This window comes from Thalia democratica, chromosome 5 (assembly GCF_965202585.1).
Source record: "Thalia democratica chromosome 5, ktThaDemo2.hap1.1, whole genome shotgun sequence".
Lineage (NCBI taxonomy): Eukaryota > Metazoa > Chordata > Thaliacea > Salpida > Salpidae > Thalia > Thalia democratica.
In genome coordinates, this window is record NC_139169.1 from 48,931,612 (window position 1) to 48,949,008 (window position 17,397).

General features: G+C 26.3%; 1 protein-coding gene across 1 annotated transcript in view; it reads right to left on the minus strand.

The window, feature by feature from the left end:
- LOC145837292 (disintegrin and metalloproteinase domain-containing protein 10-like) overlaps positions 1–17,397 on the minus strand; it is a 32,862-nt gene that overhangs the window by 3,039 nt on the left and 12,426 nt on the right. The window contains exons 7-15 of the mRNA XM_082945098.1: positions 17,173–17,311; positions 16,859–17,033; positions 13,689–13,849; positions 11,899–12,073; positions 11,131–11,281; positions 8,255–8,438; positions 7,006–7,120; positions 3,516–3,623; positions 2,839–2,954 (exon numbers count right to left, since the gene is read on the minus strand). Coding sequence (XP_082801224.1) covers positions 2,839–2,954; positions 3,516–3,623; positions 7,006–7,120; positions 8,255–8,438; positions 11,131–11,281; positions 11,899–12,073; positions 13,689–13,849; positions 16,859–17,033; positions 17,173–17,311 — 1,324 coding nt within the window. The remainder of the gene's footprint in view (positions 1–2,838; positions 2,955–3,515; positions 3,624–7,005; positions 7,121–8,254; positions 8,439–11,130; positions 11,282–11,898; positions 12,074–13,688; positions 13,850–16,858; positions 17,034–17,172; positions 17,312–17,397) is intronic.

Genomic DNA, 17,397 nt, shown 5'->3' on the forward strand with positions numbered 1-17,397 from the left:
CGACAAATACTAAAACAATTACCCGAAACAATAAACAGAAGACTAATAAAACTATCTAATAACGAAGAATCCTTCAACAATGTAAAAAATGAACACCAAAAAGCATTAAATTCGGCCAATTATAAAAACACCTTAAAATACGATAAGACCACTTTACCAGAAATAAATAAAAAACAAAGAAAAAGAGACATAATATATTTCAACCCACCATTTAGTCTAAATGTAAGTTCCAAAATAGGCAAACAATTCTTAAATCTGATTACCACATCATTTGACGAAAACCAGCCATTCCATAAAATATTCAACCGAAACACAATTAAAATATCTTACAGTTGTAAAAATAATTTCAGAAGTAAAATATTAGCTCACAACAATAAAATATTAAACAAAAACAATATAGACGATAAAAGCACAATAAAAGATAAACTTTGTAATTGTCGTAAAGAACAGCCCTTTAAATAACGAATGCCTAGTGTCAAATATAATATATAAAGCAACAGAAACATCAAATAAAACAACCAAGTAGTATATAGGATCCACAGGAAATACTTTTAAACAAAGATACAGAAACCAAAAATCATCATTCAACGATATTAACAAAAGACACACAATAGAACTAGCGAACTACATATGGAATTTAAAAGATAACAATACAGACTACAAAATTAAATGGGAAATATTAAACAGGACAAAATAAAAATTCAATACTAAATTCCGTTGCAAACTTTGTAACTTAGAAAAAATAGAAATCGAAAAATCAGATAAGAACGTAACACTTAACAAGAAAAGCGAAAGACAAAACATATGTATCCATTATCAAATTTTTTTTTTTTTTTAAATTAGAACCAACTAAATATTAAAACAAAATAAAATTTAAGCGGCAAACATCAGTATTTTATAAAAAATTTTCAACAGTCTAAAAAAAATTTTCCGATAGCTTAAAACATTTTTTATAAAATAACCTTTCTAAACTTTCCTAAAATGCATAAATTAACAACTACAGCGTATCATTTTCAAATTCAGCTAACTGTAAAATAAACTGTATCATTACTACGTCACAATTATCATAAAAAAATTCAAAATCTTACTTTCTGTTTACTATTATAATAAACTGTAACTTACTGAGGAGTACATGAAACTCTATATTTCATTTATGAAACAGCTGTATAAATTGTAGTTTTTATATAATTAAATAATTATATTTTTATATATGTACATTACTATTAGCTTTTAGTTAAACGTTCTTTGACCAAATAAAGTGATTTTTACTTAGCAGAACCTAAATGATTTTAAAAACAGCAAAATTTACTCATAACTAAGAAAATAGCGTTTTTGTAAACTTTTAGCATAAAAAGCTAAAAATTATTACTTTACATTAGTTTTTTAGCTAAAAAGTAAGTTGCGGCATATTTAACCTTAGAAGGCTATACACTTTCCCAAATGCGTTAATTTGCCGATTCTGCTCAAGTTGAAGTGTATGCTATGTAAATGTTTAAAGAAAGAACTGTAATACTATTACGTAGTAACTAACATTCATCTTATATTTTGAGCTCTTGCTATTTTTTATATACTGTATACTTTTTAGTAATAAAAAGGTTTAGTAGTGAAAACAATACGGACGTCATACTCAATATTTTATAATTTTATCTCAAACAACACTAAAGCATTTCACGGCCTATCGACAGGGTTATTTCGCAGCAGAAAATAAAAAACGAATCTAAAAGTTTTAATTAACAAGTTTTACACTAAAAAGCTAATAATGATAAAACGAAACTTATTAACAGCGAATGTAATTTTCTAACGAATGAAAAAAAAACAGTCAAGCGAGACAAAGGATAATCTTATTCATTCATGATATTTTTCTTCTTTTTTATAGTGTATCAAACAGCGCAACCCCATAACATTTAGTCTTGACGTGAAAGACCAAGTATAAAACTTTTTTTTAAATGTATTGCTCCTTGTTCCTGTGACAGGATCTACCTAGGTCAAACTGGACGTCATTTCAAGACCAGAATCAAAATGTATACTGAAGATGTTTCGAAAATTATATAACGGAAGAAAATCTGCAAAAAGATCTGCAACAAGTGAACATTTGATAAACAACATTTAATGTGCTAAAAAATATAATACATCTGTGTTTAGTATTATGAAACATTGAGCAACTAAGTATGACTATATCAAAATAAAATCTATTTTAATAAATTTGTAATAAGCCAAAGCGATGTAAACAGTAAGAACTTTATTTTGCTTTTGTGCTGCTTAACATTATTAATGTTAAACATGATTATTTTTACTGTTTATAAGTTTTATTTTATAGTTATTACCTTTTTAGTGCACATTTTGTTAATTTTACTTAAATCAAAACCTTCAGTTTCGTTTTTTTAATTTTCTGCTTGCAAGAGATACTGACGTTAGGCAGAGAAATACATTAATTTTGTTTAAAATAATAAAATATTAAGTTTGATGTTTGTATTGTTAAAAAAAAAACTAACGCCATGTGACAACAAATATTCAAGTTTTTAAAATGTTTAACGTGTATAAAATTATAAATAGCACCTACCGAGAGTGGAGAGCTAGTGTTTCATTATAAACTGTATTTAAACAAGTAACTGTATATATTGTAATAAGTAAGTTTTAAATTGAGGAAAAAAAAAAAAATTTTATTCAAATATTATAGTGAAATTCAACCAGTTTTAAATAACTAACTTGTACAAACAAACTAAAACTTAAAATTGTTTTGATCATGTTAAAAGAAACAAATAATTTATTTGATTTTAAGTACACACACCATAAGTAGTTATTAATTAAACTTATAGTTTTATAGAAAATTAAACTTACAATTATCCATTCCTTAATGCTGTTGTAAAGTAAAGGGTTGAAAATGGCATTCCTGACTCTTGAAAGCGGTCCTTCAGCGTCAACTTCCCTGCATACAGAACGAACATCACAGTAGCCTACAATGTTTAAAAAAATAGTAAACTCAAAGAAAAACTGTACTCGAAACAAATCATTACGAATCGTGTGATTGTCTTAAAATATAACTTGCCAGTTAGTGGTTAATCATAAAAGCTTATGACAAAACGATAGATTTATATAAAATCAACTAAAACTAGTTAAAATAATATAATTCCTTTTCCACTATTTAAACAAATTAATTTTATACTTTTCAACTCACTACACTTTATTAGGTTCGTCGCTAATTTATTTTGTTGCCTAAAAAGTAAAAAAGCACTGAAACAGTTGTCAAAGTTTCAACATTTTTTTTGCGTTTGAAACTTTAAATGTTACTGAACTGAAATAAGAAGCCTCTGTCTAGTCATAACATTTTTAAACTAGAACAATACATATTAGTGATATATTGACTTTTTAAAGTTCAAGAAAAACAATTACAACACTTAACTTAGACATAAATATGTTTTTCCATATATAAAGTTACAGTAATATAGATACATACAATTACAACTATAAAACTTGTTTTAACTTTTATTTTGCTTTTACTAAGTTAGAAACCAAACCTTTATTATTATCACACGGATTTCCAGGTTGCAAGACTACTAATCTTTTAGATAATATTTCAGGCATACTTGGGTCTATGATGCTCTTACATTCGGACTTATCTGCACCTGTGAGAATTATTTTTATCTAGTAAAAAATACAATGTTATTAGGAACTTCAAGTTATCGTTAAGTTAAGAACCAAAGTGGTCGTATAAGATTTAAAATATTTTTTATTTATTATTGATATAAAAAAAAAATTATAATATGTCCTTGAAGTAAAATTTACTCATTAATGTCTAAACAAAAATTTTAAACACAAATTAAAAACCAGAGCTTACTAAAGTGGATAATATCACTCCTTGAGGCAATTTTGGATAGAAGGGAGTAATAATTAGTAAAAGAGCGTAAAAGTAAATAGGTAGTTAACTAGTAAAGCAGCGAAATTTAATAAAAGGGGGCGATTGTACTTTTTTAACTTTTGCAGCAAAGTGAACGATTATAAAAGTAAGTTTGAGAAACCCTGCTTTAAACTAAACTTTATATTTAAATTGAGCCCCTTTTTCTGAAAATGAGTAAATTTTGTAAAATTCCAATTGTGATCTACCAGATCCAATAACTAGGATCCTAAATATATTAAGTTTTATGTAGTGTTTATAGAAAAAACTCAGAAAAATTATTTGTTATAATACAACTAGTTTAGTAAGAAACGTTTAATCTTATATCTTGTTATAAAATAAACACAATGTTACTGTTAAGGCCATAGGGGGGGTCCAACATTATTTTTTACAAAAATTAACTTTGGCTTTTATATGAAAGCTTTAAGTACAAACTACAAGCCAGTTTTTATAGAATTCAAAAATATAATTTAGCTTCTGAGATATTTAAGTTTTTGTAAAAATTTTCCAATATAAACGTATAGACCGCAAATTTTTTGGAGTCAATTTTCTCGGAAATTTTAAAATTCACTAAAAATCTATCTCCTCCTTCATTTTTCAAGCAATCTTCTTCAAATTTTCAGGAAACGTTCCTTTTAATAAAAAGAAAAAAACTTTACTTTAGAATTTTAATAATATTTAAAATTAAAAATTTTATCACAAAAATTATAAAAAAAAGTTCTTTTTTTTTCAAAAAAAAATATACTTTTACAATTTTTTTTTTTAATTCCAAAGTAATGTTTTTTTGTTATTGTATAAAGATTAGACTGTGAAAGTTTGAAGAAGATTGCTTGAAAAATGTAGGAGGAGATAGATTTTAAATGAAATAGTCTTTTTTCGCTGTTGTAGTTTTTCCTTCCCATAGGGAACCTATTATGCGGCCGGACTTTGACTGGTCATATCTCAAAAAATAATTTGAATTTTCTAAAACAATAAAAAGCACCTTGAAGCTTAGAAAAAACTCTATAAAATAAGATATACTTGTAAAAAACATGGTTTACCCCCCCCCCCCCCCCTATGGCCTTAAACTATTTCATTTTGCATCTTAACAAAAAAAATTAAACGTCGTACTAATAAGACAAAACAATTCTCTGTCTATACGAAATCTCAGTTTAAACTATAAGATAAAAACTCAAGCTACTTATTGATTGAAATTGAATTTTGAACCTTTTATGATGTAAAAAAAAATAACAGTTAAAATGCCTGAAAAACATAGAACTATTTTTGTGATGAGCTTAAATTAAGATTTTATATACATAAGTTTGAATGAAAGATGAATATTTTTTTAGCAACTGTCTAGATATATAAAAGTAAGCAATTTTGTAAATAACATTTACTCATATCCACGCTATTAAGCTACAAAGAAACCTATTCTAGCTTTTTAAAGATGTGATGAAGGAATAAAAGTTTTTCGCCGGTCTTTTTCCAGGATTTTAATAGTACACATTTTTGGGTCTATTTTTAGTTTAAAGTAAAATTTAAGGTAAGAAACTGTGTTATTAAGTATAAAAAGATACTCTAAGCTACTTAAAATGTGTTTTTAATAAAAAAAATTTTTGCTGATGACAAATTTTTTATTTATCTATATGATAAATTTTTTGCGTCAAACCAAAATTCTACTACTGAACATGTTAAAATTCTTAAAAATTACAGGTTTTTTGTTCGAAATTCCAGGTTTTTCCAGGTTTTTTTTCAAAATTTCTTAGTTCCATGTTTTTCCAGGTTTTCTTTGCCTAAATTGTCAAATTCCAGGTTTTTCCAAAATTCCAGGTAAAGTGGCAACCCTGATACATAGCAATAAATAAAAGATAAATTTTAACTTGTATAGTAACAGTAGTAATCATCATAAACAAAGACACCTTAAGGCAAAGACCAGATATCTACGTTTGATAAAAGCATGGTTATATACCAATTTAAATGCTATTGTGACGATAGCTATATCGGTCTAACAACAAGACAACTGGGTCAAAGAACTGCTTGCGTTGATAAGTTTTTAATAATTCTTTTTTTTTTATTAGTAATTGAAAAACTATTACAAAATTTAATAGTTCTTAGTTTCAAGAATATTCTTAATACTAAACGTTCTTTTTTAATTACACAAATCTTTGAAGTATAATTTCATTTCATATATCCATTTTTCTTTTAAACAAATGCTTATAAATAATTTTTTTTGAAACTGTCGAAAACAACAATCTTAATTTGTTTATCAGAAATTTAAAAGGAGCTAAAAAGCTGTAATTAAAACGGTTAAAAAAATTTAAAGAAATACATAATAATCTAAGTATAAGCCTAAAAGAAGCTGATCGCGTAAAGCTAAGTCTGACAATAAATAGAATCCGAATCCGGCAAAATCTCAGCTAGGTTCCGGCTGAATCCGGATCATTTTTAAATTAGGACCCAAGAAAAAAAATCTAAAAGAGATCACTAATTTCAAATGAGTATATGGTCCCCTTTTAGGGGGTAAGGTTTTTTTTTCTTATATAACCCTCACTTTAAACTAAAATTTTTTTTAGAGAACCTTGAAGTTTAGGTTGAGATAAAACGTTTGACTTAATGTAAATTAAATTTAGATTTGTATACGCTTTTTATGTTTATGTTTTAATCAGTTGATGTGTAAATACTAACTGCACTATTGAGTATTTTCGTTTATTTAAATTTTATATGACTTATCAAAAAAAAATTTATATGTCTTAACCATGTGGTATGAAAATTCAAATTGCACTGTTTTTTATTTTCATAAATAAATAAACTGTAATATGTTTGCTTCGAGTATTGTATTTGATATATAATTTGTAAGTTCATAACTTATTTCTAATTCCTTTAGATTTTGTTTTATTCCAACTTAAAACACTGTAGTTTATTTTAAAATATATTACGTTTGTATTACTACTTTTAAGTTTTTTTTTTTAACTAAAAAAATATTGTGAACACAGTATTTTTCGCCTAAAAAGTGCGTACCTAAGGGTATGTTACTGAATTTTTAATTTGTAGAAAAAGTATACACAGCATTTTTTTTGGTTTTTTTTATGAATTAAACTTTAAAAACAATTAATTTGTCATTACTTTAAACATACCAATTTTTTTACAGCAAGTATGACATAAAATAGTTCTGTTTGTCGCATCTTCAGCAACTTGACAATCGCAACCTTCGTAATCACTATGAAGCGAACATCTGCTTTCACTGCATTCCTGATTAGTCAATTTCGTTATAAATTTTAAAATATTTGTAACTGAAACCAAACACTTTCAAATTCATAAACCGAGGTCGTTCTTCCAAAATAGATCAAACAAATTTTATATCTTAAAGATATTTACAATACTCTCTGTAGGTTTAAATAAACTAAGTGTTTAAATAAAACCGATTTTGATACTTAAATGTAAAAAATTGCAAAAAATGTAAATCTTCAGTTGTATTTTGATAAATTTTTAATCATTTCTATATTGTTGTAGAGCTGTGTAGCTCATTGTATAATATTTCATTAAGAAGTATTATTTTTACAGATCGTTAATTTTTTTAAACTAATTAAACTTAACAAAGTAAAAAAGTATTTATTTTTAGCAACTTTTTTTTATTTACAAAAGTATACTTTTTATTTAAAACCATTTATTTAGTGCGGAGACAAGATATACTATAAGCACTGTTTTCGTATATCGTTCGCAAAGCTAAGACGTTTCACCATCATGCAAAAAGCAATAGACTGCACCGCACGACCATCAACAACAGCTTCCACGACTAATTTAGTGCTTAATAGAACTCATTAGGAAGTCTGAGTGGTATATAGACGAGCATTAACTATTATTTCACATCAAAACTGACAATGTTTTAGACATAGAGTTGTAAACAACTTAGTTGCGTCACCTTTTCGACCGTAAACACAAATGGATGCATCAGTACGACAAAACTGAATTGTGTTTGGTTTGACTGAATCAGCGGTTTCTCTTGTTTATATCTGATTAATGAGTTTTAGTAATTACGAAGATTGGTAGTGTATTGTAGTAGAAATTGTTGTTGGTGGTCGTGTGGTGCAGCCTAGTGTTTATTACAAATAAGGGAATTAACTTTAGTAAACAAGGCCAGTAGTTAATGATAACAGTTATTTTTGGTGCACAAACAGTTTAATTAACTAACCATTTTTCTATACCTATAAAAAATTAACAGTATCACGAAGTCTTGAATTACTAGTAATTGGATTTTTAGATTGCGTATAAACTTTTATTTACATTAATTTTGTAAATACTTTAGTCTTAAAATATATTTTTATACTAAGTATTCATTTTTTATAAATAACAAATAGATTTAGCACTACAAAACAAAATACTTACCCCACTTTTACACAACTTAGTTGAGTAGGCGCATTCAGTATGATCAGGCTTTGAGTTAGCAATGGGGCAGGTAACTTCTATGCCGTCACATTGCTGCTCTAATTTGCAATCAGTGGCTTCACTACAAGTAATTCCTTTGTCTTGTAATTCACATGTTGGTTTACAGCATGGTCCTTGTGATGGACTATTAAAATTATATTCTAAAAAGTTATATTATAATTTAAACCTTCTTATAATTTTTAAGGGTATACTATCAAACTCCACCCGCGTTCAACCCATTTTTTTTTACTTTTTCTTAATTTATCAATTTATTTTATCTATTTTTTGATTTTTTATTTATTTCTAATTTATTTTTCACTATCACTGTTACCCCTAACCCTTATGCTCGATCGGTAAGCGGTTCTCGAATTTGACTGGGTTGATTTTGATAGGGTGGATTTTGAACGCGGGTGGATTTTGATCGCGGGTGGATTTTGAACGTGTCCCGTTTTAAAGTTCCTTTTTAGTTGCAGTATTTAGAAAATTGTGACCACATCAAACTTCCGTCATTGGCGAAGTATTATTAATTGTGTTATTTAAATTTAAAGTCTTGTAAGATTTTTTTTATAAAGATATAACTAACTTACAAACAAAACAAAAAATATAACCAAATACTTTTATTTTCAAAAAACTACTTTACCGCAAAACAGATCTTTAAAATATCATAAAAAACTAATAAAGCGTGTAAAAGTATGTTTAAACTTAAAGAAATTTACACAATAATTAAAACTGAGTTTTTTTTAAACAAATAAGTTGAAATGTGATCTAGATATGATTTTTAGTACACAGTAATTCTTATAAAATAATTATTTTATTAAAATTTTGCTTTTATAGTGTTTTGCAATTTATTATAACATAAGTTGTCAAAACCGCTCACTAAGACTTTTTACAATAAGTTTGGTCGCAGAGGATTTTTTTTTGTTAAATCTAGACCCGCAGACTAATAAAGTTTCCCACACTGCTTTAAATGCACAGAAAAACACAAACGGTTTTAAGAAAACAAATAATTGTTAAAATAAAAGGGGATAATCAGAATTCGTTGGAGGTTTAGAAAACTACTGAATGAAACCAAATAGAACGAGTTATCTTTAACTTTATCTTTGTGAACAAGCTCATTAAGTTATTGTAAGTGTACTAAACGTCACTTTAAGTCAGGCTAAGTTAAGTTTTTTTTTTAAACTTTGACTACTGAAAAGGAAATAAACTGGCAAAATAATATCCTAATACAGGGGTCGGCAGCCTTATATAAGTAGCGGGCTAATTTTTTTTTACAAAAATTTGCTCGCGAGCCGCACTATACAGAAAAAAGTCTTCGCAGGCTGCAGTTTAAAGTAAATTATTGTAATAAATAATACAAAAGTACTATTTAAACCAAAAATTGGGGCAAAACAAGCTAAAAAGAGCACTAGTATTGACTAATTACTTAAGTTAAACCCTAGTTGTAAGTTTTCACCACAAATTTGTTTTTCTATTGTTTTAAAAAAGAATGTTTTTAGCTGAAATGTGCCTCGCAGGCCGCAGATTTTGTCTTCGAAAGCTGCATTTGGCCAGCGAGCCGCAGTTTGCCGACCGCTGTCCTAATATATACTTCTGCTAAATGGGAAGGTAGAAAAAAGTTTGCGTACTTTGTCTGAAAAAGCTCTTAGACCTAAAAATAAAGAACTTAGTCGTTTCGTGAATTCTTTTACAGAAATTTTCAAATTAAAGTTGCTATCACAGGAGCTTTTAAACAAGCAAACCATTTTTGTTGTACAAATCAATGGTGCAATAAAATAGTTCAAACTACTATTACAAATAAAATATTATCTAATTTTATAACCATTTGAAACTTTTGTAACAGTATTTAAATCTTGCCTATTGTATTTTTCTACTGTGTTGTTATCACACATTGTTCATAAATCAAAAAACAAAAATTATTTTATCTATTGTATATTTTCTATCGAAAAAGGAGAGTTTATACAAAATAAAGTTTTATTTGAACAGCTTGCTAATAAATATACAATTTTTTACCAAATTTACAAAAAAAATTATTATGTATTGATGACTTTTTTGAATTCACAGAACAAATGCAGTCTTAGATGTTTAGTAAATATTATAATGGTAACCATAGATACAAAACATTGTTTTTTTTTTATAATAACAAATAATTTAATTTTTATAACTCCTTCAATATTTTTCTTTTATTTCGATTTTTTATTAAATAAAACTTTTTTTATATATTTTGTATCAGATTCGCAAATTAATTTCATATACTTTTTTTATTTTTAGATGAGCCAAGTCAATTATAAATTATACATATCACTTTTTGTTTCAACTTTTACTTTTTTTTTCAAGCTTTTAGGGGCTTTCAAACGATTTGTCAAACTCGGGCAGTTTTTGATTTAAATGTACCTTATAAGTTACTTGTATACAATTAATGAGGTAGAAGCAAGCTCAATCATTTTTCTTAAAAATAAACAAAAGTTATAAATATATTATTTTTGCTTGTGAGTAAACTGCTCCCTATTTTATGATTATTTCATTAAACATTTACTTTAATATATAAGCTTAAATTTCAAGTTACATTTTTCAAAATTATTGTCGCTAGCTAAGAACTTTTATTCAGTAATTCCTGCGCGTTTATAAAAGGCTGCCTACCCCTGCTTTATAGCATTTGTAATTCTTATAAAATTTAAACACTGTAACTTTATTATCCTTCGACAGTTAAAAGAATTTTTTTAACAGAAAAAAAATATAAGCTATAAAGTATATTTTCACTAGAGAAAATACTTAACATTTGGTACAAATATAAAACTCATTCAACAACTTAACTAAATAGTATACTCGAAACACCTAACCTGCATTTTTTACCAGGTTTTAGTTTACATTCGTCGACTTCACCAGCGGGAATGCAACAATCATCAACATTTTTGCAATCTTCGGGATAACCACAATCACATTCTTCACCAGCTTCTACTATTCCATTACCGCATCTTTCTTGGTTAAAAGCTACAAGAGATTTTAAATAAAGTTACTATGAGAAACTTACTGTTTCTAATAACAATTATCAAATAAAAAATAGAATTTAAAAAGAAACTATCAGATTAGGTATTTAGTATTATTCTTAAAAATTACATTAATTTAAATCAGGGTTTCCCAAACTTTTTTCAAATTGCCCCCTTATGAAGAAATTAAAAAGGCTATTGCCCTCCAACAAGACTACCATTTAAAACACCTAAGACCTTTTTTTTGCTCTTCATCTGCAATTCAAAGATTTCTAGTGTAAGTTTCAAAATTTCAAAATCGCTCCTTTCGCCCCTTTACTAATTATTGGCCCCAACTTACTAAAATCGCCACTTTGGGAAACCGTGGATAAAATTTATACTTAGAATGTTCTGATAATATTTCAAAGATCTTTAAATAAATATATAATAAAGTAACATTATATAGTAATTAATTTCACTCAAACACCATTATAAATACTTGTTTATATAACTAATATAGAAAAATTAAACTACTTTTCTTTACGTACCTCTACAAAAAAAATGATAAAATTAATAGACACTTTATATAGTATTTAACAAATCAACTATTATCTGTATATCATTTTTTTAAACTCAACTAACGTTTAAAACAATCGTCTTTTCTTGTTCGCAAAACAGCGGACATTTTTCTGATGCTGCAAGGAGAAAACAAGTTGTTGTTTGTTCTATCACCGTTAGTAGCTCTTGCATACATGATATAATTACCATTTGGGTCGTCATTCGAATCTCCCGGCGTGCAAACACCGGATTCGTCGTGCTGTTTTTATTTGATATGGTTGTTATTACAAAATACTTACCTAAAAGTATCGACAAGTTTAATATAACAAATTAAAAACCTAATGTGTTGGAACCTATGCTAAATTTTTCTAAGATTGTTGATCAAAAGCCGTTATGTTGGTTTAACACAAATAGCTAAAAAATATACTTAAATTTTTTCCTAGTTTAAACTTAGTTTGAAGTATTTTTTTTTATCTTTAAGTTATTTTTTTTACAGTGTCTTCATATTACTAATAAAACTTATGAAAAAGTAATCAACAGAACCTAAATTGTAGGTAAAGATAACATAAACATAAAAACAACACTTACCTTAAAAAAATTACAATCCTTAAATCTTAAAGTAATTTTAAAAAAAATTAAATCCCAGAGAAAGATACTTAAGAATGTTTTGAATTAAAAGATATTTAACTATTTAAACTGAAATCAGAAACTAGTTATAAAAAGGAAATATTGTTAAGAAATAAAACTTTATAATATAAATATAAATAGTAATAAAGTTGATTCTGGTACTACATCTGGAAGGTCTTGACTTAGGGCTCACTGCAATAAAACTGACTTCTTCTCAACATACTCATACATACATACTATTTCTTCCATCATGATAAATACTTACATCAGTTTTATTTTCTCCTGGTATTTAATCTCTCATTACATTAATATTTTGCTCCAGTTGGATGATTTTATATTAATAATTTTTAATTAAATAAAACAGCAAGTGAAACTGCTTTTTCATTAAAATATACATAGATTGCAATTAATCCAAATAATACTTTTTAAGCTTTATAAAACTTAATTTTTTTAATTTAAGAAAAAAACTAATTTGTCTGAAGTATATTAAACTCATATTGTGCTAAAATACAAGAATGACAACATACAAAATGAGCATTGTTTAGTTTACTATACTTTTTGTTAAAAAAGTTTGAAGAGTCTTGTGTTCACTTCATATTTTTCTGTAAATTATTTGTAACAATTTTGTTACAAGTACAAAGTAATGTTTTTATTTCTTTCCTAATGACCTCCACTCACTAACAATATCAACAAAAAGTTAAAAAATTATTGCTTCCATAACAAAAAAGTTAGCTAAAACTACAAATTTATAAGTCATATCAACTATAAGTATTTTAATTTTATTTATTCTATAAAAATTAACAAAAACTCAAACTTAAAAAATTCCAAGTTTTTCCAGGTTTTTTCATTGCCTAAATTATCAAATTCCAGGTTGGTTTTTCAAGGTAAAGTGGCACCCTGGAAATACTTAAAATTACAGCTTAGTTTTTAATAATGATCTATAACTGTATGTACAATAAATATAAGATGACAAGTTACAAACTATCAATAATGTTTAAATGCCTTATTTTACTAAAAAACGAAATACTTTACAAGAAGAAAAATACAAGTAAACTGCATATTATTAAGTGATCAGCCGACAAGTTTATTCTTTTAATCAGCAGCTTAAACTACTGAGCTGTAACTTTTTACGAGACATTGTATCTTTTAGGAAATATACTAATATAAATAACCTAATAAAACAATGACACAAAATATTTTACTTTTAAAAAACTTTTTTTTTAATGAAATATAAAAAAAAAACTTACAGGAGAGCCAAAATTATGTCCAACTTCATGAGCAAATGTGATGTGGCTTACTGCTGAAGATTGCAAATTTCCGTAATTTTTAAAAGTTACAATACCAGTATTTAAACTTCTTTTACCTTCAGCAACTCTTGTGTGCTTTTCACATATTCCTCCGGTTTGCCCTGGTTATAATTATACAGTTAAAAATATATTTTTAACACATTGACAACTTGTGACTAGCTAATGAATTTTATTTAAATATTTCAAAAAAGCAAACATTCTTACCATCTTAAGGTAAAACAAATTAGGAAAAGAATAACTATATCTCTTTTAATTACTAATCATATGTCGACAAATTTAACTTTTACAAAAATCTAAATTAAGCTGTATTAGTAAAGATTAATTAACATTATTTATTAAACCTACTTTAGATTTAAATTTAGCTTAAATGTAATAAGCTAGAAATTGTTTTATTTCATTAACTTGTTTTTTAAGCACGAAGAGTATATCAGCTGAGTTAACTAGTATAATTATGTTACAAACTATTGATATAAAAAATGTTTTAAAACTAGATAAATTCATTACACTATCACAATATTTTAGATAAATATGAAAACAAATTAAAGATAACTTATGAAGTAATTAAATAGTTTTGCTAAACTTATAAAATTTAAATAAACTTCACTTAAAGAATAAGTCTAATTTTCTAAGCTTAAAAGTGAATGCAATTTTAAAACCAAAGTAAACTGTCAATTCATACAGTTCTTAGTATATTACGCTGTAATCTATAAAAAATTGTCATAGAAGAATTTATCAAATTCGTTTTGTAATTTTTAAGAGAGTCATCTTCAGTAGAAATAATTAAATAAAAACTGGTTAAAAATACAAATAGTACATACTACTGAATTAAAGGAAATGTATGATATATATTTTAATTCAATGTATACATAGAAGTATAAAACCAAGCTGTTATTGATTATAATAGCAAACATAATTTGAACTCTAAAAATATCAAATATGATATATTATGACCACTAACAAATTATTCATAAGTACATTGCTATTATTTAAGTTAAATATAAATTAATTTGTTGCTATTAATTACAAATTACTGTTTTAGAATAAACTTGTCAAACTAACTCATGATAGATATAATTGGCATTAAACATAGTACAGTAACCTGCCAACTAGGTATGCACTATGAACACAGAGCAAAAATGCATAACCAACTGGCATTGCGTAGCTAATAGTTTTTATCGTTAATTACCAAAATTAAGCCTAATACAAACATATTAAATTCATTAAATTCCAAAAATTTTTACAAATAACTATAAATCCAAAATTTCTCAAAACAATATATTTTACCATAAAAGCAAAACACTTTTGTAGATACTAGAAGTATTGAGTGTTTATTTAACATATGTATTTATATTTGTACCTTGTAAATTTACTAAGTACATATAATTATACATTTATTTTAAATGAACAAACATTGATGAAAAAATTATCATGGCTTTATTAAATTGTGCTTTTACAAAAAAAAACTAGCATAAAATTTTAAAACTTTACTCCTGCTTGTTATTTGGCAATATTTATATTTTAACTGGTTGTCTCCATAAGAAACACAAAAATAAAAGATAAAATAGTGTGGTGCTCACAGTAGACTGTGGTATTCATCGTAAATATTGGGAGTTATGGATTTTATAAAAAGTGCTTAAAAAATTTATAAGTTTATTTTTTACGCATTTTATTTATATGTAATTATCATGGTTACAACAATCTCAGGTTACTAAAGCTAACTGGGACAATTCAGGCTAGCTTTGAGTTTTTGAAAAACGCAGTTCATTTTGATTTTGTTTTTGAACACAGCGTTTTTCGGCTAAAAAGTGCGTATCTAGTTGGCAGGTTACTGTATTACAAACATTTGAAAAAATAAAAAACAATTTTTTTCTGAGTAGAAAATCAACTAAACAGCTACCAATAATACTACAATTAAATGTTTTTATTTACTGGTAATTTTTTAATCCTATTAAGTTTTTCCTTATTATACTGACTAAATTTCATCACATACAATTTGACTATGTTTTCAAATGTTTTTGGCAAATTTTCTCCAGGTTTTACAAAATTTCTTCCAGGTTTTTTGAAAGTACAGTCCTCGCTAATCCGGTCCTCGCTATCCTGTTCCTCGCTAACCCGGTCATCAGTCGAAAAGTAGATTTATCTAATTTAACTAACATCTATGTTTTACTATAAAAACATGTCTAACTTAGTTCCTATAACTAAGCAAGCAGTTTATATTTACGTCGTGATTCCAATATTCTTTTCAAACTTGATCTTTTAATTTGTAGTTTTCGCGCTCAGTAAACAAAAACGTTTTTTTATTACTAATTCGCAAGTTTTTATGATTTTGCTAAGTAAGTTACATACCTGTTTTTAAAATTGATAAGACATCAATAAAAAGAAAACAAATTCAACTAAGAATTGTAAACAAGCTAAAAGTTTGCAAAGCGGCAAAAAAATGTGCCTAAATTTTTTTATATTGTCTTTAATAACCTTTATTCTTTTATAATTTAGAAAATGTCCCAATATTAGTTTAACTGCTTACGGTATAATTTTGTTTTGTTAAATTAGTTTTTAACTTTATTTAAATTCAATTTTGTTTATTTTTGTCTGTTTTCGTTGTTTGGTTCGTTAAAAAATTTAAAAAGTAATAAATTAACTAGAAATTTACTGTGCGTTTTATTGTATGCATTAAATAATATAAAAGAGGTAGATCATCATTTAAAAAATGTCTTGTTCTTATTCGGCCGAAGGCTAATCCGGTCATAATTGTTTCAATAATAATTTATCAATTGCTAATTTTTTAAATGTATACACTTTTTTTAAGTCTAAAAGTGATAAAGCTTACAACTTTTATTATAATTAAGTTGTTAAAAAAACTAAATCTTTAAAATATCCAGGTGTTTTCACGATTATTGTACAAAATTCCAGGTTTTTCTAGTTTTTTTTTTGCTTAAATTGTCGAAATTCAGGTTTTTCTAGGTTATTTGACTACCCTGACGTGCTATGTTAATAAAGATATTTTTCATTCTAACGAGTCTAAAGTTTAAGATAGTTTAATTCATAATTTGTTATACATATAATAAAAAAATTATATTCAAATATATTATGATATTGTTTTAATTTCTTACTGCCAGGATCTGCAACCCAGGCCAGTCCTAATGTGCCATGATCAAAATCTCTAGCAGTGAACACATAAGCTAGGCAGTATTGATCGTGGTTAGCTTCAGAGGCAAATACTAAAAATTGCTCAACCCCAATGTGCTCTGATTGAAACTTTCCCGCGTTTTCTCTTGTACTGTTTATCTAAAGATTTGAAATAAAATGTTTATGTCTTAATATGCATTTGTAATCAAAACAAGTTAGTGATTAATTTATTTTTAGGACTAATCATAAAACCCTTAGCATTTTAATTTAACATTATAAAGATTGATAGTTCACAAACTCGCAATCTTGAAACGAGAAAGCCTATTCCACGAATTCCTTCAAAATCTGTTTTTTCATATATTTTTTTGATTGCTTGCACATGCGAGCTTATTTTGCTTGTTATTTGGTCACGTGGATTACCACTACCTTTGTACTCTCTGTAAAATTTTAAACTGTTGGTATTAATATAAATGAGCAAAGAGGGAGGGAAGGGTTAATTGACTTTTCCAAAAAGATCAAAAGT